Below are 24,788 nucleotides of genomic sequence, written 5' to 3' on the forward strand. Positions count from 1 at the left end.
TGGTGACATCCAGTCTTCAAGGGTGTAAAATATTTACTCTAGCAAAATGGTAATGATCATAACCCGCCAGGAAGACTAACAGGTAAGTTCAAGAACCACCATCAATCACCTGAAGTTGGCCTTTCCAGTCCTGGTTCTGGGTTATATGTCATAGCAGCTATTATCAAAATGTAAAAGAATAAAAGTTTTAAAAGACACTCCGCAAAATCGTAATAATGAGTAGCCAAATGTCCAGTAAAAAGATAAAAGTCAAGTAAATGGAGTAAAATTTGTAAAAGTAATTGAAGATAAAAGCAAAATGGCAATTAAAACAGAAAATGGCGTAAAAACCAATGTTGAAATCCAGTCAACAAAGTTGTAAAGAACTACCTGTAGCAGAATGGTAATGATCATAACCCGCAAGGAAGACTAACAGGTAAGTATAAAAACCACCGTCAGTCACCTGAAGTTGGTCTTTCCAGTCCTGGTTCCAGGTTATGAGTCAATATGGTCAGTACTAAAAAGTTAAGTAGTAAAAGTGTGAAATGATATGCAGCAAAAGTATAATAACAACTCCCCAGGACGACTAACGAGTGGTTCAAACAGATAGTTCAAACAGTAGCGTTAGTCACCTGAAGTTGGCCTTTCCAGTCCTGGTGTCGAAGTTATTTAATGTTCTGGCCATTGTCCAATGTCAAATTGAAGGAGAGATTAAAACTGTAAAAAGGAACCACAATTAAAAGGTGTAATGAATAAATATGCAACACTTAAATGAGATTAAAAAGATTAATGGCCAGTAAAAAATTAAAAACATTATCAAGGTGGACAGAGTCACCATCACCAATAACTCTGTCCAATGTTACAGACTGACCCTGGGAAAAAATATGTTTAAAATATTGCTGTCGTTGAGAATTGTAACGATGGCAAGAAAGTAAAAGCGTGGCTGATAGTGATTTGAGTGTTACACAAACTACACATTGGTGCATCAGTTCCAGACAAAAGAAAATGATGAGTTAAAAACTGTGACCAATGCGTAGCCTAGTGAGAACAACTTCCTCTTCCGAACTTTACGGAAGCTAGATGGGCAAAGTCCAATTTTGGGTTTGATTTGAAAAAGTTTGTTGTCACGTTGCTCACTCCAAGTGGACTGCCAGCTGGCACGGAGCCAAGCCTTGAAGACAACACCATAGTCCATGTACGGAATAGGCATAGGAGTGATGGTGCTGAAGCAGACATATTTAGCTGCCATGTCTGCAAGCTCGTTCCCGCGAATACCAACTTTATCCAGAAAAACTGGATTGAAGTAGCTGCTAATGAGAAATGGGCCAGTCGGTTTCGAATATCAGCGAGAATAGGATGTGAGCTAACGTGTAGCGATTCCAAGGCAAGTATAGAACTAAGCGAATCAGTATAAATAGTGCAGTTGGAGTACTGCTCAGCTGCAATATGATCCAGAGCAAAAGATATGACATACAGTTCAGCAGTGAACACAGAAGCTGTAGAAGGGATTCTGTGCGCAACTACTGACCCATAGCAAACCATAGCAGAGCCCACTGAATAATCTGATTTGGAACCATCTGTATAAATGGGAACTGAATGATTGTTTGAAAGATATTCATTGAATAAAAGACGGTAGAATCTGGAGTATCTGCCTTTTTTAGGTGACTGAAAGAAAGATCACATTTGGGGGCTGTAATAAGCCATGGTGGGATGGGCCAACCTGTGGAATCTGCAATGTTATCCAAGGACAGACCCAATTCATCCAGTTGCGCCCAGATGCGAAGGCCAAACGGAGCAATGACAGATAGTCTGTTCTGAAAAAGTACTGCCCACCGAGGAAGGAAAACACATTTCCAGGTAAGATGCTTTGGTAAGGAATGAAGTTTCGAAGTATATTGTAAAGATAGTTGCAAACGGCGAAGGTGTAAAGAAGGTTCATGAGATTCAATGTATATACTTTGAACTGGAGAGGTACGGAAAGCCCCAGTGCAGAGTCGAAGTCCTTGGTGATGAATGGGTACCAGCATCTTTAAGGCCGAGGGTCTGGCAGAGCCATAGACCATTGATCCATAATCGAGTTTCGATCTAATAAGAGCACGATACATCTTTAACATCGAACAGCGATCTGCCCCCCAACTGGTAGAAGAGAGAACACGGAGGATGTTCAGTGCTCTTATGCATTTGACCCGAAGTTGCTTTAAGTGTGGTATAAAGGTCAGTTTACGATCAAAGATAAGCCCCAAGAACTTGGTTCCGAAGACCAAGGTGGCCATTTTTAAGAACGGGTAGGTGAAGTGGCTGGAGAACCCTTCGGTTTACGACCAAGTCTTTTTTCTTTACTGTCTTTAGTCGGAGGAGGTCTATCAACCTCCATGGATACTGCTCTGGGTCGGGTGGTCAGGTTTTTATTATTGGAAGGGGAATCCAGTGACTGAGGACGCGAACAAATAATTGTTTTGTCTCTTGTGGTGGGAGAAAAAGATGTATCAGAAGAAATGCCTGTATTTGAAACTGAAGGACGTGGATCTTGATGTTTGTTGGAAGGTATGGGAGGAACAGAGATGGGTGTGGAAGTCGATTCATCAACCTTTTTAACCACTGAGGTCAAAAAACTTTTCATTTGTTTTGAAAACGATTCTCTTGCAGGCACAGAGAGATCTGTCTGCACTCCCACTGTAGTTGTGGAATGAAGGGCAGCAGCATATGTCCGAGACGGAGTTGTGGACAGCAATTTCTGAGCTTCAGGATAACTAATGTTATGTGTCGTTTTCAAACGCTGCACCTCTTTTTCCTCCAACCATTTTGGGCAAGAATGAAAGTAAGAGGGGTGAACTTCATATCGGTGAAGTTCAGGATCAGGGTAAATACCCCGTCAACGGCAAAAGTGCAAGCATACAGTTTTGGAGAGAGAGAAATTAAAGCCGTTCGCCAGAGTCCACTTCCGTACACAATTGAGGGCGGTTTGTAGTTGCCGCTCAATATATCTCATGTTTGACGACTGACATGAGATGTGAAAGTCGTCGACATACAGCCCATTCGCAACAGTGAGAGGGAGTTGTTCAGTGATGGCATTTATCTTTATACTGAAGAGTGTAACACTCAATACACAGCCTTGAGGGACTCCAAGTTCCTGTACAAAAGAACGGGAAAGTGTCGAACCCACACGAACTTGGAATCTCCTGTCCATTAAAAAAATTTTTAATAACATTGGGTAGATGGCCACGTAACCCATATGTATGGAGGTCTCGCAAAACGCCATACCTCCATGTTGTGTCGTAAGCCTTCTATATGTCAAAGAATATTGATACAAGATGTTGGCGGTTGAGAAAGACTTCTCTGATAGACGTTTCAAGATTAATTAGGTGGTCTGTGGTGGAGTGCTGTCGATGGAACCCACACTGGGTGGCGAGAGGAGGTTGTTTGATTCAAGGAACCAAACAAGACGAGCATTAACCATGCTTTCTAATGTCTTACAGAGACAGCTCGTCAAAGCAATTGGACGGTAGTTTGAAGGAATCTTGGGATCTTTCCCTGGCTTAGAGAAAGGTAAAATAATAGCCTGGTGCCAGGCATCAGGAAAAACATTCTCCTGCCAGATCCGGTTGAAAACAATCAGAAGGACATCAAGAGAAGCAGGAGATAGCTGGTGCAGCATGTTATAATGAATATCATCAGGTCCAACAGACGTACTGGCAGACCGATGAAGGACCATTTTTAGTTCCACCAGGGTAAAGGGACAATTATAGTCAAAGAAACAGTCAGTTGGAAAGGAAAGAGGTGATCGCTCTGCCCGAGTCTTGATGGCCAGAAAGGTGGAGGAACAAGCAGAAGTGCTAGATACACGGCAAAAGCTTTCACCTAGAGTGTTAGCGATGTTCCAAACATCAGTCACCTCCTGACCATCAGAGAGTAAGATCGAGAGGGGGACAGAATTGTAGTGCCCATTAACCTTTCGAATCCTGCCCCATATGATCTTGGAACTGGTGGTAGAATATATGCTGGTTGTGAACTTAATCCAAGATTCCTTCTGGCTTTGACGTCTTACCCACCTAGCATGTGCACGGGCCCGTTGGAAAGCAACCCGGTTTGAAAGTGTAAAATATCTACGAAAAGTATCCCAGGCCTGCTTTTGAGCCTTCCGTGCTAAGTGGCAAGCAGGATTCCACCACGGACGAGGATATCGTGGGAAACGTGTCAAGGTTTTAGGAATACACTGAGCAGCTGCATGTGTAATACAGTCAGTTACCGCTGCTACACAGTCGTCTATTGATGGCTGATTTACGATGGCAGGATCAAGTTCTGCGAGAGCAGTGAAAGTGGACCAGTCTGCCTGATCCAGCTTCCACCGGGGCATGCGGGTAGGGTGGCATCGACCACGGCCAGTCTCTCTCAAAAGAATCGGAAAATGATCACTGCCTAGTGGATTACAGTCAACCCTCCATGAAAAATGGGAGAATAATGAAGAGGAGCAAACTGAGAGATCAATAGCAGTAAAGGACTGACTAGGTGCATGAAAGTAAGTGGAAGAACCAGTATTGAAAGGAGAAAGATTGTGATCAGAGAGCATCCGCTCTACAGATCGGCCCCTCCCATCAATAATAGCACTTCCCCAGAGGGGATGATGTCCATCAAAATCCCCTAGGATTAGAAATGGAGATGGCAATTGTTCAACGAGAGCATCAAGATCTGATTGATCATATGTCTCTCCAGGGGACAGGTACAGAGAACAAACAGTGATGGTATGACCCAAGGAAACATGGATGGCTACAGCCTCCAATGGTGTGTTGAGTGACAAAGACAGGGTGGGCACATGTTGATCAACCAACAGTGCCACCCCTCCATGTACTCGACCATCACACAACCTGTCATTTCTGTACAGAGAAAACTGCCGAATGGAGACTGTATCAGCAGTTTTGAGAAATGTTTCTTGTAAAGAAAGACAAACAGGATGGTAGGAAGCAATCAGCGTTTTGATATCATCCAGATTAGAACGTAAACCTCGACAGTTCCATTGTATCAAGGTGGCCATTTTTAAGAACGGGTAGGTGAAGTGGGTGGAGAACCCTTCGGTTTACGACCAAGTCTTTTTTCTTTACTGTCTTTAGTCGGTGAAGGTCTAACTACCTCCATGGATCCTGCTCTGGGTCGGGTGGGCAGGTTTTTGTTATTGGAAGGGGAATCCAGTGACTGAGGACGCGAACAAATAATTGTTTTGTCTCTTGTGGTGGGAGAAAAAGATGTATCAGAAGAAATGCCTGTATTTGAAACTGAAGGACGTGGATCTTGAGGTTTGTTGGAATGTATGGGAGGAACAGAGATGGGTGTAGAAGTTGATTCATCAACCCTTTTTAACCATGGAGGTCAAAAGGCTTTTCATTTGTTTTGAAAACGATTCTCTTGGAGGCACAGAGAGATCTGTCTGCACTCCCACTGTAGTTGTGGAATGAAGTGCAGCAGCATATGTCCGAGATGGAGGTGTGAACAGTAATTTCCGAGCCTCAGGATAACTAATGTTATGTGTCGTTTTCAAACGCTGCACCTCTTTTTCCTCCAACCATTTTGGGCAAGAATGAAAGTAAGAGGGGTGAGAACCATTGCAGTTTACGCAATGTGGGTTCATGTCACAGTCATAGGCATCGTGGTCCTTGCCTCCACAACGAGCACATGTCAGGGAACCACGACAAGATGTCTTTGAGTGGCCAAATCTCTGACATTGGAAACATCAAGAGGGTTTGGTATGTATGGCGAACCCTGCAATGAGATAACCTGCCTTAATGGTGGCAGGTGCATGTGGTGAAGTAAATGTTAAAATGAGGGTATTTGTTGGCAGTGTAACTCCATCTTTGCGAGTGGAGATGCGCCTCACTGCAGAAACTCATTGAGTGGAGAGACCAGCGAGAATCTCTGACTCAGGAACGTTCTTCAAATCCCTTTCAACAATAACTCCTCATGAAGAATTCAAGATAGCATGGGGTGTAACCTCAATAGGTATATCCCCAATTGCCTTTGAATTCAAGAGGAGTTCACTGTGTTGGAATGTGGATGTTTCAACCAATATGTCACCAGATCGAAGTTTCTTTACTGACTTTGGAGAGCCAGCAAGTCCCTCTAGTCCCTTTTGAATAAAAAAGGGGACATTTGCCCTAAAAGGTTTTTCCGAAGAGAATGTAATATAAGAAAATGAGGTACATGTGTTACTGATGTTGAAGATTGCTGTTCTGAGTATTCAAGACGTGGTCGCTTACCCATTGACTGTTTTTTTAGAATTTTAAATTTTTTAGAGGATCCATAGGAAAAAGAAAAAATTTCGGTACCCACTGACCCCACCCACCATGGAGCCCTACAAGGGGACGCACCACAAAGTCCCGCAAGGACAATGCAGCAACGCCAGGGTTTCGTGAGCACTATACCCAAACACCAGCATCGGGCACAAGGTCCACAACACCCGTTGAGAACTTCCAACACTGGTACGTGGTTGACTCTAGCCCAAGTGAACCAGCCGATTGATTCAAGGGGGGGCACCCAAAGGCCGCCCGTCTATAGGAATTCGAGGCCAAAGTGGTGTGTTAGGGTTGGACCCCTCAACCACCAGGATCCTCTCCTCCCCTTCACGGGTCGCCACGCACACCAAACACGTGGGTGGATGTTCAGATCCCAGAGAAGGTAAACAGATAGAACAGAACCTTCCTGGGAGGTCCCCTCACCACATACAGGAATCCACACGAAGGGGGGAGAAGATAATGGCTCTCATTGTGATTTGTTTTTATGCAAGGATTGTAATTAAAACAAAAGAAAAAAGATGTGAAAAGGATAACAGTCAAAGTTATTGAGATAATTTGGAACTTTCTGATCATCCCTGCAGTCATTTCAGAGAACAAACAGAATCACTTATTTCAATTTATATTTTAGAACTGTAAACTAATAGTTTCTTTGCTTAAAAAAAAAAATCAAGTACATGGGACTGACCTCACAGCCATTTTGTACTTGTTATAGTTTCATGCTAATACTTTAAAATCAATAAGCAAACATTAACAAAATTGGACAGATTATCACATGCAAAATATTGGATGTTTTTAAATATTAAGTCTTATTGTTCTTCTGGTGCAATTTTCATTTCTTGTATGTTACCTATCCAACATCTAAAGCAATTTTTTTCATTAAAAGTACTTTTATGCATCAAAAAGTTTTTAAATTTCACATACAATCCTTATAATGTCCAGGTAGTTTAATAAAACCTTTCTTATTTTCACTAACAAATCTTTGGGTTTAGCCAATTTGAACGATTTTGTAACCACCATCTAAAATTTAGTAAGCAAATATAAAAGTATGCCTCTTTTGTCCTAAAATGGCTACAGGTTATGAAACAAAAACACATATGTCGAGACAAAATAACTTAAATCTTATAACATTACATATTTATTCTCATTATACTAACTTATCAGCTGTGCACAGCTAACAATACAGAAGTTACAATGATGCAACACATGCACTCATGTTACAGTGTCCAATAATATAAAACTGACCTTTAGTTTTTACTAAATCTTGGCTGTGTTTTAGCAGACTAATATTTGGTAAAATATAGTCACATTTCAATTATTACAAGCCATACATGTATAGAGATTATTAGTATCTGCAAATAAGTTTTTAAACTTATTTTCTTGAAACACAAGAGGAAAAAAAAAAGAAATAAAGCAAACAATTATCTCTTCTAGTTATGACCTTTGTACTTTGTTGCTGTTTGTCTTAGCAAGCTTGCTAAGCCTTAAGAAATTTCATGTGGAGAATATGAAAAAGATATTGGGGGGGGGGGTATATATAGATTTTAATAACTAAACAAATTATAAATTACTTCATCAATACCATAGAATTTCATTATAATTTATCAAGTTTAATAATTAAGCATTATTTGTAACTACAAAAGTACAAAATATCTTACAAGCTCAGGGGACTCAACTTACCAGCACGAAGGTTTGTCTCAGAAGAGAGGGTGCCATTATATTTGAAAATGGCTTAGAAAATCATTAATGGGACATCCTGAACTTTTCTTAATTATTCACGTCATATATAGAAGTAAACATACATAAATGACCATTTCCAAAAAACTGAAAGAGATAAGTGGGGGCCACTGTGTTTTATTCACTAAATACAGTGATAGCTCAGCAAATAGAGAACATAAAAGGTTTGTATTTTATATTCTAGCTTGTCAATTTTGGTAATTTGTGTTCCTAATTCATACAAAACTATAGCATTTATATTTTGGCATCACAACCATATAATTTTAACCAGTGCTGCATTCAAAATACCACATGATACAGAAAAACAATATATAGGTGTGTTTAATACCAACTTTTAAATTAAAAAGTAAACAATGTATAAAATGAAAATTTCAATTATAATTTACACTTTGATGCCAAAGTTAAGGAGATAAATTCATAAAACAATACAATTTTGACTGCAACGAACAACATGGCCTTTGACCACTCCCCTTCATTTTGATAAGATTAAAATATCTCACTGAATGAAACTGGTTGTGTACAATAATTAATGCTCAGAGTTATAGCAAAAAAATTAAAAACATGACTTCACAAATCTAGGAAGAGTCAATCTGATCAAGCCTATGAACAGATGGTTAAATGAAATTATTCTCTAACTGGAGTTACATATTACAATATTAATATATTGTATAAGAAGGATGGCACAGTGTATGATAAACAGAAATTGCTCAAATGAATTCAATCAGTTAGTTGCATCAGAACAGATCCAAATGTAGTATATGCTTGATGAAACAATAACTAGTATTACATTTTACCTGAAAAGTCTTTACACTTCTGTTCCTGCATCCTTTTGTTAAATCCAAGGCCATGTAGAATATAGGCAGCTTTGCTTACAGCTTTATCTGCTCCTATATCATCAAGTCGCTCATAGATGTCCATAAGTTGTTCGTGAGATTCTAATATGTGAAAACACTGTATTGTAACTGTATGTTACCTCCTATGTAATTAATTATTTGCATGCCTTTCCAAAATGAAACACCAGGAAATAACTCTTTAATAACAATATTAATAATCCAGGTTTGATTTGATTTTAAAAAGTAAAGTATACAAATTGAAAAAAGTTTTCTTTTGATAAGTCGTGTAAAACACGGTGAGTTGACTCCAACAAATGCAAGTAAAGGTATGAAACAATGTCATTAAACACACATATACACACACAAAAAGTAAAGTTAAAATTAAACAAGTACTATTGATAAATAATGATAAATACACATTTAAAGTTGGCACTAGGTTCAAAATTTTGAGCATTTTTTAGTATTCAGATAATTTGTTTCATGCTAATGCAGAGCTACAAGAGACCAGAATGTCTGGTTGTTTCTTGGTAATCCATTCTCAAAAACACTTTACTAGCCTATTCCTCTATCACAATTCTTTTAATTAAAATTTTTAATCCAAGATATCAATAAACAATATATTCTGGAATTATTAAAATTTTCCTTTTAATAGTTAAATGTAGTGAATAACCAACACAATGCTAATATCAGTCAAAGACTTTAAGAGCCTTAAAATAATTAAAATTAGAATTTGTAAGGAACAAGTTAAAAAATTGAGAAGTGAAAATAGAACAAACAATATGTTAGATAATGACTAGAAAAAACAATGGTATATGTTTCAAAAACTTCAGAAAGGTGCAAATCACAATGTTTAACTTAATTGGTGGATTAAAGTCAAAAATAGAGGAGGAACATTCCGAAAAACCTCTAGAACAGGTATTAAAAACACTGAAAGTAAAATTAGTTAGAAAATCTCCAAAAATATAGGCTGAAAGGGTGAGTATGTTTGGTGCAATAGGGATTCATACCACGACCCCAAGATAACAAGTTGAGTGCCTTAACTACCTGGTCATGCCAGGCTGGTTTTAATGCAATGGATGCATTCAGCACAATACAACACTCAGATTCACTAAATAGTAGTTAATTCATTTATTGTTGTTTTTTGCTGAATACCACAATTCCTTGTCCTTTTATCAAAGACATGAAAGACTTCTACTCAAGTGAGTATTTTTCTATAGTTATTATTTCTTTAAGTGTCAAAGTGAAGATATTTGATTCTAATCCAATAAATTAAATTGTACCTGTTACATAGTAAACATTTTTAAAAAAATTATATTTCAAATAAATAAAAGGACAATAAATACATGCTCAAACACCCTCCTTTCTCTATGCATTTTTCCATCCATGCTCCGAACTCTTAAATATTTCTTATAATCATCCAATACAGGAAGTCTTTTCTTTGTCATGAAATCCCATCACAAAAAGAAAATTTTGCTCATAATAAGATTTTTTTCACAGACTGACCATTAAGCACATAGGAAGACTGGCAAATTAACATTGATAAGAAATTTTAGGAATTGCACAAAATTATTCATTTTTAAGAACCTACATGTTTTCCTAACCTAATAAGAAAATCTCCATGTAAGGAACATGAATCCCAGTCAGGTAAATTATTCATTTTGTGCAATTTACTTTTGAAAAGAAGCATCATGATGTTTAATGTATTTTTCTGGATGGAACAATTTTAACACAGTAACCAAAACAGAACCCCACAGTTTGTAATATACTTTAACTACCATCATCAGGGTAATGAGCCAGTTCTTCAGCCAGTTTTTCAAGCCGTATCCGTTCCTGATCCACATCAAGCACAACTTGCAATGCTGTTTTATTACTTGGTTCTATTTCTCTGGTCAGATGATAGATATCAATATGGTCTTGAATTGGAACCTCTCTACGACCAATAGAAGCTAACAGTGAAGACTTTCCTAGAATTTATAGAAATATTTTATTAATTACCAATAAAACAATTTTGGAGGGGTATTCACTTTTTCTGAAACTTTCACTTTGTATTAGATCCCTAAGACTTACAATAAATAGACATTTCTGTGAAGCAAGTTCATCATTTTCACCTCTTATCTTTGTATTTATTTATGATAATATCCAAGTTTATTTTTCAACTTTTTTGTTCTTTCTACTTAATTTTGTTTTCTACTAATAAATATTTATATATATCTTTATTTTACATTAGTAATACACATTATACTTTCCCTTTCAAGTTATATTTTTTAAACACTTTCTAGCCTCTATGTCTAATAATCTTCCCAATTTATTCCTGTCATACTGTATGATAGAAACTAGTCACACTTGCAGTATTCCTTTGAAACCTAAGTAAAACATATCTGGGTTTCATGGCAGTTTACCTTGTATAACTATGATCTCACTCCAATTTTTGTTTTCTCACAGTTTAATAAGAAACATCGAGCCAAGTCAGTTAAGTATTTTACTTCCAAATATATCAGGTGACTTTAGACAAATACCTACATGAATACAAACGTTTATAACTATATCAGTGCATAAACAAAAAAAAAAATCCCACAAGTTAAAAATACAGTTAAAAAAAAGGCAACAATTTTGTGTCGCATGCTTCACAGTTTACTTCACTTTGTCGTTCTCAGGTAGCCCCTGATGAAGAAAGATCTACATTTCAGACATGTTGATGTTAGAAATTTTATTTTTGTCTTTTATTGATTTTTTAAGAACCTACACGTTTTCCTAATCTAATAAATGAGTCTCCATGTAAGGAACATGAACCCAAGTAAATATACTCTTTTACTTTCAAATATATTTGGTGACTGTATACAACTACCTACATGAATACAAACATTTCTAAATGGACACCAATCGTTTCAAAACCAATCCCAGGAGCAACTATAATAACGTATAGCTATGACCATTTCTCTCCTTGAATCTATCCAGTACTTGATAATTAATTTTGGCACTATTGTTTCAAATGGAAATATACACACTAGAAACTAAGGTTTAGCACAAGGGTAAAGTGTTATATCTCTGTCAGCTATTACAAAATAAAAAATACTGTTTAAACTTTTCTAAAGAACTAAAATAATGCAAATATTTATACTTTTTTTAACAAATGTATTTCCCATTGGTTTTATGAACTTGAAGCACCTGTGCTTTTAGTACCATTTGGCAATGAATTAGCTATTTACTTGCATACGGTTACTCTCATTTATAACCATATCAATGCATAAACAAGAGAAACCCAAAAGTTAAATTGCAGCATATTCATAATTTCTCTGCACATTTACAAAAAACTCATAACATAAAATATACCAAGTTGTGGTATCATATGCTACAAATTAATATTTACTCACATCTTTTAATGCAGCACTGTGTGACATGCAGTTAACTTAAGTTCTGAGATGATGTAGTTGAGCATTTACACCAGACCTGTGACCACACACACAGATCCTACAAAGTTGAACTTTGTTTTAATAAAACTAAGATCACTCCAAAAGAGACAAAAATACAATAGTACATGCACAGACATGGGGTTAAAAAAAAAGCAACCACAAGACAAATTTGTGTCATACATCAACAAACTTTGTCAATAGTTTACAGCCTTTGGGTAAAATCACTTAAAGAAGGAAGAATTACTGAACAAAGAGCACAAAATACCTTATAATAGCCTTGAAATAAATTGGTCATCCAAGCCTTTAAATAATTAGGGTGGCTAATGAAAGATGTGAGAAATTTTATAAATTACTGAATTGTGCATTTTCTTTGGTTAACATAGCTGGAGGGAAAGAAAATTAGTAACACAAACAAGCAGAAGTTCAGAATAACTTTACCAGCAACTTTACATTTTTTGCAAAATTTTGTAAAGTTAATTAACCTCTGTTGTAAAGTGTTGTTAAAAAAACAGAGAAAAATGTTTGGGAGAAGGAAAGATGTTAGGAAATATGGCTATACTTAAAGGAGCTTAAGACATAGTATGTATGTTGAGAACTGCTGTTATGGTTGGTTGACTTTATAACTTAGGTATCTACCATTTGTGGCCTTAATTACCTAATTTTCACAAACTTTCATTTTTTCATGTATATTTCTTATCACCAAAGACATCAATAACAGTAAAATTGCAATAGGCTAATCATGAATGACAGATATACTACAAAGATCAGCATAGCAAAGTTCCAGTCCTTAAAAAATTAAACTTTTACAAGTCTCTAAATAACTTGTTTTTCTGGCCAATATATTTTTCTAAAGAAAGCTGAAACACACATCAGCAGCACTTTGTAAAAATCATTGTAATACAAACTAAAACCTACAATAAGAAAAGATTTGCTAACCAGTAATAACTCTTTGAGAAAAGTGCACCTTTGTGCAAATTAATTGAAACAAATGGTCATTTTACAATATTTTCAGCATGGTGGCCAGTGTAGGCTCATTGGACCCATTGATTTCCTTTAATAGTCATTTTTTCACACAGATGGCGTCATTATCTGTGTTTTGCAGTACAGTTGATCTATTTTTGGAATATATGACGAAGTTTTGGTAATATTACTTCATTCGAGACCAGTAAAAAAAAACACCTTACCAACTCAATGAAAAAAAAATGGTATCATTGGGTTCTGAAATACAAGAACTGGATGCAAGAACAATGGAGGAAGTTGTAATTCAGTGATGAGATTCATTTCTTCGAACAGGGTCAAAGAAGTCTGCATGTTCGCAGATCCAGGTGAGAAACTTTGAGAATCTCACATTAATCAGTTCGTAAAACTTCCTTTGAAGAAAACGTTTTGGGTCTTTTTCAGCTACTATGGCATTGGAGGCTTACATATTGTAGAAGGTATGATGCAAGGACCACAGTATATCGAAGTTTTGCAGAGAAGAGTCGCTCCAGAATTGAAAAAGAGATTTCCAGACGGATCTGGAATTTTTCAGCAAGATCTGGCTCCGTGCCACACATCGAAACTTGTGAAGAATTTTATGACTACAACACAAATAAAGGTGCTAGACTAGCCTGGAAACTCTCCAGACTTAAATTGTATTGAAACTCTTTGGGTGATTTGTAAAGAAAGACTTCGGGGAAAAGACTGTACTACGAAAGATAAGCTAATTGAAGCCATAATTGAGGTGTGGTACCATGATCCAAAAGTTAGTAAAGATTGCAGTCAACTCGGGGACTAGATACCAAAGCAGATTAATGATCTGAAAAATAAAGGCTATCCTATCATGTATTAATTTGAGAGTAATTTTTGTATTCTCAGAAATGAAACAAAAAAATTGAAAAAATCGTAATTTTCCATCTTGTTTCAATTAATTTGCACAAGAGTGTATAATCTGATGTTAAAAGAACTATCTGTATGAACTCATACAAGTTTAAAATATATTTCCAAATTATTTATGCACCTAACTACTTCCATATCTATGCTATTTGGGGATCATGCCTAATAAAATGAGTTACATAACAAAAATACCATTAGCACTACAACTAATAACTCATAACAGCTGAGGTTTACTATGTATTGTATGTATAAAATGAGTGGTTCATTTTTTGAGGTGGAGGTGGAAGAAGAAATACCAACAATGAACAAGACAGAGTTATTAACTTAAGGTTTAAACACTTTTCTTATATATTAGTTTATGAACACATCTAAAACATGTTACAAAACACAAATTTTATCATCAAAACAGTTACATATTTGTCCACACAAATAAAATGAAATTTAAATATCAATGAATTTGGGTAAATCTTATATATTGTAAAAATCACTATAAGAACATTTCTTTTGGGTTTTATGGAACATGATTTTCAGAACAAGATAACTAAATGTATTATCATTGTACAAACATCACATTAACCTAAGAATAAGCATGAGGATTCAACAAATTAGCTCCTGATCATGCTTCTTCATACATTACCAACATATCTTTTAACACAAAATATTTGTCCTTGCATCATAAAGAACTTTACATAAAGAACATAAAAAAAAAAAGATAGTAAATGGATCTAGATACTTACCACTACCATTTAGACCAATAAGGCCATACCTCTGGCCACAATTAAGTTCCAGTTTTGTGTCCGCTAGAATCTCTGCCCCATGAAAAGTAATTGAAAAATTTTCAATTTTGATATCACGCGAGTGAGGATTTAAACCCTGGACTCCAGTTACAGCTCGAGCCTTAGCATTAAGATCCATATCATGTTCAAACTTCTTCACCAGTTCATTCTCACCATCTAAATATAATTCAAAACAATTTATAAAAGCCCACATTTCAGTTTAAAAATACAAACATTGAATCTTTTAACTTACACCTCTTTCTTCAGTGGAAAGTTTCCTTGTTAACCTTTCACTTTTCATCTGTAAAAAGCATATAAAATTTGTTGCATTGAGCCACTAAAAGCACACCATTTTTCATCTATAATTTAACAGGTCTTTGAAATATACTTCCATTATGAAAAAAAGCCAATACAGGTAAATAATACAGCAAAATACATTTTAAATTTAGGAATTTTAACTTTCGAAACATTCTGCTGTCACATAATTCCATATTAAAGTGGAGGGACCAGAGAGGTCATTATGCACACAAAAAGTATCTCGTACATCAGAAGTGTACCAAGATAAGACTAGTAGTCAAGTGAAGGAACTGCACTACATCCAGAACAGGTATGATCTTCACCCAGAACTTGTTCCATCAAAAGTGGAACAGTACATAAGTAATCATCATTATAGGCCAGCCCCAACCAGATAGCTAAGGTTCCACCAATCAAAGTTAAAATTAAGGGGCTTTGGTCCCCATATCCTACACTGGTGGATATGGAAATTGGAGCATAATGTTATCTACAAATATACTTTTGACTGGATACCATAGTGAGATGTGTTCCAAACAACCAGAATCATAACAAGAAAATAAGCAACACCAAAGCAAACAAACTTTCTCCTCCACCTAAAGAAGTCTGAAAAGCAACACCACAGGCTCAGAAATGATGAGATCGTGTATGCCTTACTCAATCAAAGGAAAAAATTCATCTAGTCTGGAATTACAAACATTCATCCTCATTTCACATCCAAGCAAGAAAGGAGCATTCTACTTGTCCCCAGGATTATGGAGAAGACATGGAACACTGTGCTCAACCAAGGTTATAGTTTTGGACTACTCCACATTAGGAATTGAGAAAATAATGGACCTCCTTCTAGGAACAATATACTAAACCAATACTGATCAGAAAAAAGGGCCATGCACATCCCAACCAGATAGTGCAGTGTCAAATCTGAGCTGGAATTACAAGTAGGCTACTACTACAGTGGCTGGTGCCACTCCTACTGAACTGGGAAAAGCATCCAAGGACTGGGTTGGAGAGCTCCCAACTTTACTCTCTTTGTTGAGAGTGGAGAAAAACACTCAAAACACCTGGAGGAAAGCGTCTCTTCACCACTTTATTGACTGAAAACTAGATGTGGTAAGGACTTAGTTTCCCTAGTAGGATCTGGGGGTTAATATGAATTGGAGAGTCCTTGAGAAATAGTGCTCTGGATGCAGTTCAGTAAGCAATAGGTGAATCAAGTTCCCTCAATTCTTAGAAGCAAACAGAACCCAATTTATTTAATCCAATGTTCCCCTTTAGCTTTTCTCATAATAGTCCATGAGTGGTGGTCCAGTATAATACGTTAACATCATCTGTTGAGCTCCTAGACAGTCTTATAGAACACCTCATTTCTACAGAGCCCATAATAAGCAATAGTAACTATGATTAAATTAGTTGCTAATGCAGAACTGGATTGATGAAACCACACTGGTCTAAAAAAAAAAAAGTTAGAGGCCCTAGAAAATAGAGACAACAGGAGGACAAAAACTACTCACTCCTCCTTATAATCTAGTAGATGTCAACACAACCACAGGGTGTAGTAAATACCCTCAGAAGAAGAAACTGCCGTATCATGGTAAGAATGTAAGAGAAAAGAACCAGAAGGCCACATACTAGCCTGTGCTATGTCCTCCAACAGGCAGCTAAAGACATAAAAATGATATGAATCTGATGAGATGTGAATCTTAGAAGTTTCCTTGCCAAGATAGAAAGTTCAGAATAAGCAACATGGATCTGAATGTTAATTTTGCCTGCAACAGGTCGAGACCTTGAACAACTGCCTGTTGCACAAGAAGTTCTAAATTACTACTGTGCAAGGAAGATTCATCTTTTATCCATAGATTCTGGAATTCCTGACCTTCGATATACACACCTTATCCCTAAAGTGATGCACCTGTGAAGACAGGAAGCACAGAATGAGGTGGCAATATAGAAACACAGATGGTAGTGCTGATCAAATCCAACCACCACTCAAGAACTAAGATGTTGCTCCTGATTAAGGAAACTGGATGATCAAGTGGATTGCAATTCATGATCCACTGGTTACACAGTGACCACAAGAGGGATCTCATGTGTGTTCATTCCAAAGGAATCAGAGATTTGAAGGATGTTTACATCCCCTAAGATAGACAGAACTATCCATGTGAGTAAGAGCCTGAAGCCAGATAGCAGTTAGCTAAGCCTGGCTTAAAACATGTTGAAAAGGGCACAAAGATGGACGATATATTAAATCAGCATGGAAATGGATTGCCTTAGTGGTTTGTGAAAGAAGAATTTGAGTGAGTGTGTTATACTACTAACTGACAAGATGGTACCAGAAGTAACAAGTTGTCAAGATAATGGATTGTGCACAGGCCCAAAGTACGAAGGTGACGAGAAACATTTGCTATGCCAAAGGATTAAGCCCTGAACTGAATAACCTGATCTTTGAGCATAAAATGTATATATATATATATCACCAACATTGAACTATCATTCACAGACCTGGTGAAGAGTGCCGTGTAGCTGAGAAAGGATTTCATCATGAACCTGAAAGGATTGAAAAATTGGTTGAAAAAAGAAAGATTGATGATCAGCCACCAACCTTCCATCTTCTTGGACACAACAGATAAATGGGAATAAAATACCAAAAGAACAAATCAACTGTCTCTACCACCACCCCTTGATTGTTAACTCTCCAACAGCCTTTGAACAAATGAAGATCTGCATTCCATGAATCTGTTTGGTGGAAATTCCATGAGATGGGAAAAGAATGGAAATGGAAAACTTAACAAACTGACCAACAATAACACCAGCATCTGAAATGTACGTGGATCTGTGGTGAAAAAATTCCAAGTTTTCCTTCAGTTGTTGTAACCTTGCTCCTACAGATCCTACCTACCGAGGCTAGACAAAATGTCTACCCCAGCAAAAAATCCTTGAAAATAAGAAGAAAAAAAGTCTATTCTGAGTATCCACAGAGTGAAGAACAGATGCAGGAGATCATGACACACAATAAACAGTCAAGGCCACAACTTCAAGTAGGAGCCAAAGGAAGTCCAGAGAGCCACCAACAACAAGGATAAAAGCAAACAGATATACCAATTCACAATTCCAATGTCTCTAGGATGTACATGAGAAGTAACTACAGCAGATTAGCTCTCTCTAACAAAGTATCTCTACCCAAGAAATCCCAATAACATACAAGCCAGGAAACCAAAGAAAGAGCAGAACCTGACAATCTTACCAATATAGAAGTCAACAAAAGACTGAAGTCATTCTCAAATTGATATGAGCACCACCAATAGCTTTGAACCTTTTTTCTTTTCTTTTAAAGAAGAGAAAAATATCTCAGAACAAGAGTGAGGGTCAATTAATCCAAGAAACTGTGATTTGTTCAAAGAAAATACAATATCCAGTCTGGAATCCCACATATAAAAAAAAAGAACCTAGTGTGTGTGGAAGTTAAATATACATCAGTCTTGTTGGCAGTAAATCAAAGCATGTTATTCAGACACACAAGAGTGACAATGTATATCTATCCTGTCATGCAACAGAGCAGTAAATCTCTCAGCATGAACATAAATATCAAGTGAAGGAGGAAAAATTAAGTAATCACCCTCAGACCTTTCAGCCATCAAGGTAGGAGTAGCTTTCTTCAACTGAAGAAAATCACTAACTGAAGAAATAGAGCAGGAAGTAGTTGATCAAATTTGGCCTCGTATGATGGCCTAGTAAACAAAGGGACAGGAAAAAGAGTCCATATTATTTCCAAACTGTCCTAAATCACCAGCATAACCAGCCTCAAAACCTGCTGGTGAAATGCCTTTAGACCAAATATATTTCTATCTCACAAATAAAATCAAATGACAGCCTCAATTGAGAATAACCTATGAGAGATACTAGATAATGGAAGTGGAATAGAGGAGGGCTGATAATCCTCCATGCTGGAATCAGTAACCTGTAAATTCATGCCTAAAAACTGGGTATCACCTTCTTTTTTTAATAATAATTATTAAATATGAATCATACAAGAAGTCACTAGGCAATAAGAAAATTGCAATCACAAATATTAATCCCTCAAACGTGCAAAGAGAAACCAGCATCTAAATGCTCGGTCAAAAACAAACAAATTATCTGACTGAAGTGTTTCCATACAGTATCGGGATAGAGAGCTCATTTATGAAGATGGAGAGCATATCACCAATGGCAATTATGTGAGATATAAAAAATTGGAGCAACCAAGGAAATAAGTCGGACCAATACTTACATGGGCAAAAACTAAAACCCTGGCAGTCACATAGCAGTTACACATGGCAGTGGAGGTAAATGTTTTGGAATTAATAATCACAATTTTTAACACTATCATATTCCAGCATTTATCTACTATGTAATAAACATGAATTAAAAGTAGAAAATAAATAAACTGTAAAAACCACAAAGAATAAAGTTCAGAAGTCAAAGTATTTTTTTTAAATGAAGATGTAAATTTCATATACAAACCGAGAGATAAGGATGATCCATTGGCTGTTACACTATTAGAATTGTTCTCTGTACCCTCATCGTTAATACCATCTTCAATTTTCTGCTGGGGTTTCTTCTGTGCACGATGTTTAGCAGCTTCCTTCTTTTTAGCTTCACGTTTCTTTTTGGAGTCTGAAGGCATTTCAACAGAGATAGAGAATCTAACAAAAACTAAGAAAAGCAAAAGAACATTAACCATAAAAGTTACAGTAAGTCAACAACTTCTGTGTTATATTTCAGATAGTTTCACTTGCACAATATTCTTCAATAATACACCTCTCTTCACTACTAAATTATATTAATTCAGCTATGAAAAGGCTACTATAAAAGAACTGTTATCAACAAAGAATGGCAGTTTTTAGACATATTTCTTATAACCCACTATTTTTACAATTAATTTATATTTATATTCAATTTAACCCTTTTATAAACAAGTTTTTAGAACATTGATTACAGAATATTGTGACTAACTAGTACAAAATCTAATTTGTAACTGTATGGTACCTTCCTGCAAAAACAATTAAAAAGTCTGACTTTCATCAGGCTATTTTCTCACTAAAATACTCACTTCACATGACAAAACCAGTGTATCAAAGCAATTCATGCAAGTTCTTTTTAACTGTATATTCAGCTTCTATATAGTTTGAATAGAGTAATAAAATCTTTGTTTTAGACATAACAAGATGCCTAAACACTAATAAAATATCTTTTCCTGAATATATTATTGTTTTAAAAATTATCCTAAAACAATGCATTATTTTACTCAGGTTAGCTCATTTTGATGAAGTTTGTGTGTGTGTGTGTGTGTGTGTGTGTGTGTGTGTGTGTGTGATATTTCTGGATTTTCAGGAAGCATTTTACAATTTACTGCACACAAGGTTTGTTAAAAAAAAAAGTAAGAGAATGAGAAGCACCAGTGGATCAGTAAATTGACAGATGAAAGTTAAGGTTGTTGATTGATTGATTGATTTAGTGTTTTATGGCCCAAAGCAGCTAGGCTATCTGTGCCAAACGTCCAGTAAAAAGGTAAAAATAAATTAAATGTGGTAAAATACATAAAAGGAAATTAAGGTAAAATAAAACATCATTGAAAAACAAAAAAAGCATAAAACCAATGTTGAAACCTAGTCTACAATGTCAAGAGAGAAAGCAGAGTAAGAGAAGATATAAAGGACTTTCTCTAGCAAAATGGTAATGATCATAACCCGCCAGGAAGACTAACAGGTAGGTACAAGAACCACCGTCAGTCACCTGAAGTTGGCCTTTCCAGTCCTGGTTCTGGGTTATGTTATCATAACAGCCATTATCAAAAGATAAAATAGGAAAAGTGTTAAAAGACATGCAGCAAAATTGTAATAACAACTCGCCAGGACGACTAACAGGTACTTCAAACGGACAGATCAAACAGCAGCGTTAGTCACCTGAAATTGATCTTTCCAGTCCTGGTGTCGAGTTATTTAATGTTCTGGCCATTTTCCAATGTCAAATTGAACTAGAGAGATTGAGACTCTAATAAGGGAACAATTAACAAGGTATAATGAATAAATATCAAACACTTAAACAAGGTTAAAAAGATTAATAGCCATTAAAAAACTAAAAACTTTATCAAAGTGGACAGTGTCACCATCACCAATAACACTGTCCAATGTTACAGACAAACCCTGTGACAGAACATGTTTAAAATAGTACCGTCATTGAGAGTCATAATGATGGCAGGAAAGTAAAATGTGGCTTACAGTGATTTGAGTGTTACACAAACTACACACTAGTGCATCAGTTCCACATAAAAGAAAACGATGAGTTAAAAAACTGTGACCAATGCATAGTCTAGTTAGAACAATTTCCTCCTTCCGAACCTTATGGAAGCTAAACGGCCAATGCCCAATATAGGGCTTTATTTGAAAAAGTTTGTTGTCACATTGCTCAGTCCAAGTGAACTGCCAGCTGGCACAGAGCCGAGCCTTGAATACAGTACCATATTCCATGTACAGAATAGGCATAGTGATGATAGTGCCAGAGCAGAGAGATTTAGCTGCCATGTCTGCAAGCGCATTCCAGCAAATACCAACGTGGCCTGGTATCCAGAAAAACTGGACAGAAGTAGATGTTAATGAGAAATGGGCCAGTCTGTTTTGAATATAAGCGAGAACAGAGTGTGAGGCACCGTGAAGCGATTCCAAGGCCAGCAGAGAACTAAGGGAGTCAGTATAAAACGTGCTGTTGGAGTACTGCTCAGCTTCAACATGATACAGGGCAAGAGATATGGAGCATAGTTCAGTAGTGAACACAGAAGCTGTAGAGGGGATCCTGCACGCAACCACCGAACCATAACAAACCATGGCAGAGCCCACAGAATTACCTGATTTTGAACCATCCGTATAAATTGGAATGGAATGATTGATCGAAAGATGTTCAGTAAATAAAAGACGGTACTTTCGATCGGGAGTATCAGCCTTTTTCAGATGACTTAAATAAAGGTCACATTTGAAGACTGTAATAAGGCATGGGGGGGATGAGCTGACCAGTGGATTCGGCAATGTTATCCAAGGACAAACCCAATTCATCAAATTGTGCCTGGATGCAAAAGCCAAAAGGAGAAATGGCAGATTGTCTGTTTTGAAAAAGTAAGGCCCACTGAAGAAGGAAAACACATCCCCAAGTGGGATGCTTTGGTAAGAAGCGAAGTTTCGAAGAATACAGTAAAGACAGTTGCAAACAGCAAAGGTGCAGAGAAGGTTCATGAGATTCCACGTATAAGCTATGAACTGAGGAAAGTCCCAGAGTCAAAGTCCTTGATGATGAATGGGGTCCAGCATCAATGTTCCAGAGCCATAGACCATTGATCTATAGTCGAGTTTTGAACGAATAAGAGCACGATATATCTTTAACATAGAACATTGATCCGCTCCCCAACTGGCGATAGAGAGGACATGGAGGATATTCAGTGCTCTTGTGCATTGGACCCATAGCTGCTTTAAGTGTGATATAAAGATCAGCTTACGATCAAAGATAAGCCCCAAGAACTTGGTCTCAGGGACCACTGGCAGCTAAAATTCACCAATACGGAGTTCAGGATCAGGGTGGATACCCCATTGGTGGCAAAAGTGCATGCAAACGGTTTTAAAAAGAAAAAAATTAAAGCCGTTCGCGTAGTTCACTTCAGTACACGATTGAGGGCAGTTTGTAGTTGCCATTCAATATATCTCATGTTCAACGACTGACACGAGATGTGAAAGTCGTCAACACAGAGCCTGTTTGCAACAGTGAGAGGGAGTTGTTCAGTGATGGCATTTGTCTTTATACTGAAAAGTGTGACACTCAAAACACAGCCCTGAGGGACCCCAACTTCCTGTACAAAAGAACGGGAAAGTGTCAAACCCACACGAACTTGGAATCTACTGTCCATTAAAAATTTTTTTAATAAACATGGGTAAATGGCCACATAACCCATATATATGGAGGTCTCGCAAAATGCCATACCTCCATGTTGTGTCATAAGCCTTCTCAATGTCAAAGAATATTGAAACAAGATGTTGGCTTTGAGAACATCTTCTCTGATTAATGTTTCAAGTCAAATTAGGTGGTCCATGGTGGAATGCTGTTGTTGGAACCCACACTGGGTGGGCGAGAGGAGGTTGTGTGATTCGAGGAACCAAACAAGATGAGCATAAACCATCCTCTCTAAGGTCTCACAGAGACAGCTTGTCAAAGCAATTAGACGGTAGTGTGAAGGAATCTTGGGATCTTTCCCAGGTTTAGAGAAAGGTAAGATGATAACCTGGTGCCAAACATCAGGAAAAATATTCTCCTGCCACATCCAGTTAAAAACAATTAGAAGAATATCAAGAAAAGCAGGAGAGAGATAGCGCAGTATGTCATAGTGTACATCATCAGGTCCAACAGATGTACTGCCAGACCAATGAAGGGCCATTTTCAGTTCCACCAGTGTAAATGGACAATTATAGTCAAAATGACAGTCAGTTCGAAAGGAAAGAGGTGAATGCTCTGCCCGTGTCTTGATGGCCAAGAAGATGGAGGAACAAGCAGAAGTGCTAGATACACAGCAAAAGCTTTCACCTAGAGTATTCGTGATGCTCTGGACATCAGCTCCCTCTTGGCCATCAGAGAGTAAGATGGAGACGGGGACAGAATTGTAGTGCCCACTGACCTTTTGAATCCTGTCCAATATGACCTTAGAACTGGTGGTAGAAGATATGCTAGTTGTGAACATAATCCAAGATTCCTTCTGGCTTTGACGTCTTACCCACCTAGCATGTGCAAAGGCCTGTCGGAAAGCGTCTCAGTTCAAAAGTGTTGGATATCTACGAAAAGTATCCCAGGCCAGTTTTTGAGCCTTTCATGCCAAGTGGCAAGCAGGATTCAACCACGGATGAGGATATCGTGGAAAACGTGTCGAGGTTTCAGGAATACATTGAGCAGCTGCTTGTATAATACAGTCAGTTACCGCTGCCACACAGTCGTCTATTGAAGGCTGATTCACGATGACAGGATCAAGTTCTGCAAGAGCAGTGAAAGTGAACCAGTCTGCCTGATCCAGCTTCCACCAGGGCACGCGGGTAGGGTGGCATCAACCACGGCCAGTCTCTCTCAAAAGTATAGGAAAATGATCACTGTCTAGTGGATTATCGTCAACCCTCCATCAAAAATGGGAAAATAACGAAGGGGAGCAAACCGAGAGATCAATAGCGGTAAAGGACTGACTAGGTGCATGAAAATAAGTGGAAGAACCAGTACTGAAAAGAGAAAGATTGTGATCAAAGAGCATACACTCTACAGAGCGACCCCTCCTGTCAATAACAGCACTTCCCAGAGGGGATGATGTCCATTAAAGTCCTCTAGGATTAGAAATAGAGACAGCAACTGGTCAACAAGAGCATCAAGGTCTGATTGATCACGTCTCTCCAGGGGACAGGTAGAGAGAACAAACAATGATGGTATGACCCAAGAAAACACAGATGGCTACGGCCTCCAAGGGTGTGTTGAGTGACAAAGACAGAATGGGCACATGCTCATCAACCAATAGTGCCACCCCTCCATGTACTCGTCCATCACAGCCTGTCATTTCTGTAC

At 37.4% G+C, this 24,788-nt stretch overlaps 1 protein-coding gene across 4 annotated transcripts in view; it reads right to left on the bottom strand.

Annotated features, from left to right (window-relative positions):
- LOC143246375 (ATP-binding cassette sub-family F member 2) overlaps positions 1-24,788 on the bottom strand; it is a 60,777-nt gene that overhangs the window by 23,006 nt on the left and 12,983 nt on the right. For all 4 annotated transcript variants that reach the window (XM_076492964.1, XM_076492962.1, XM_076492963.1 and 1 more), the window contains 4 exons: positions 19,677-19,868; positions 14,850-15,065; positions 10,603-10,791; positions 8,789-8,929 (listed from right to left, as the gene is read on the bottom strand). In XM_076492964.1, the coding sequence (XP_076349079.1) occupies positions 8,789-8,929; positions 10,603-10,791; positions 14,850-15,065; positions 19,677-19,839 (709 nt within the window). In that variant the 5' untranslated portion in view covers positions 19,840-19,868. The remainder of the gene's footprint in view (positions 1-8,788; positions 8,930-10,602; positions 10,792-14,849; positions 15,066-19,676; positions 19,869-24,788) is intronic.

Source organism: Tachypleus tridentatus, chromosome 3, assembly GCF_004210375.1.
Source record: "Tachypleus tridentatus isolate NWPU-2018 chromosome 3, ASM421037v1, whole genome shotgun sequence".
In the NCBI taxonomy this organism is placed as follows: domain Eukaryota; kingdom Metazoa; phylum Arthropoda; class Merostomata; order Xiphosura; family Limulidae; genus Tachypleus; species Tachypleus tridentatus.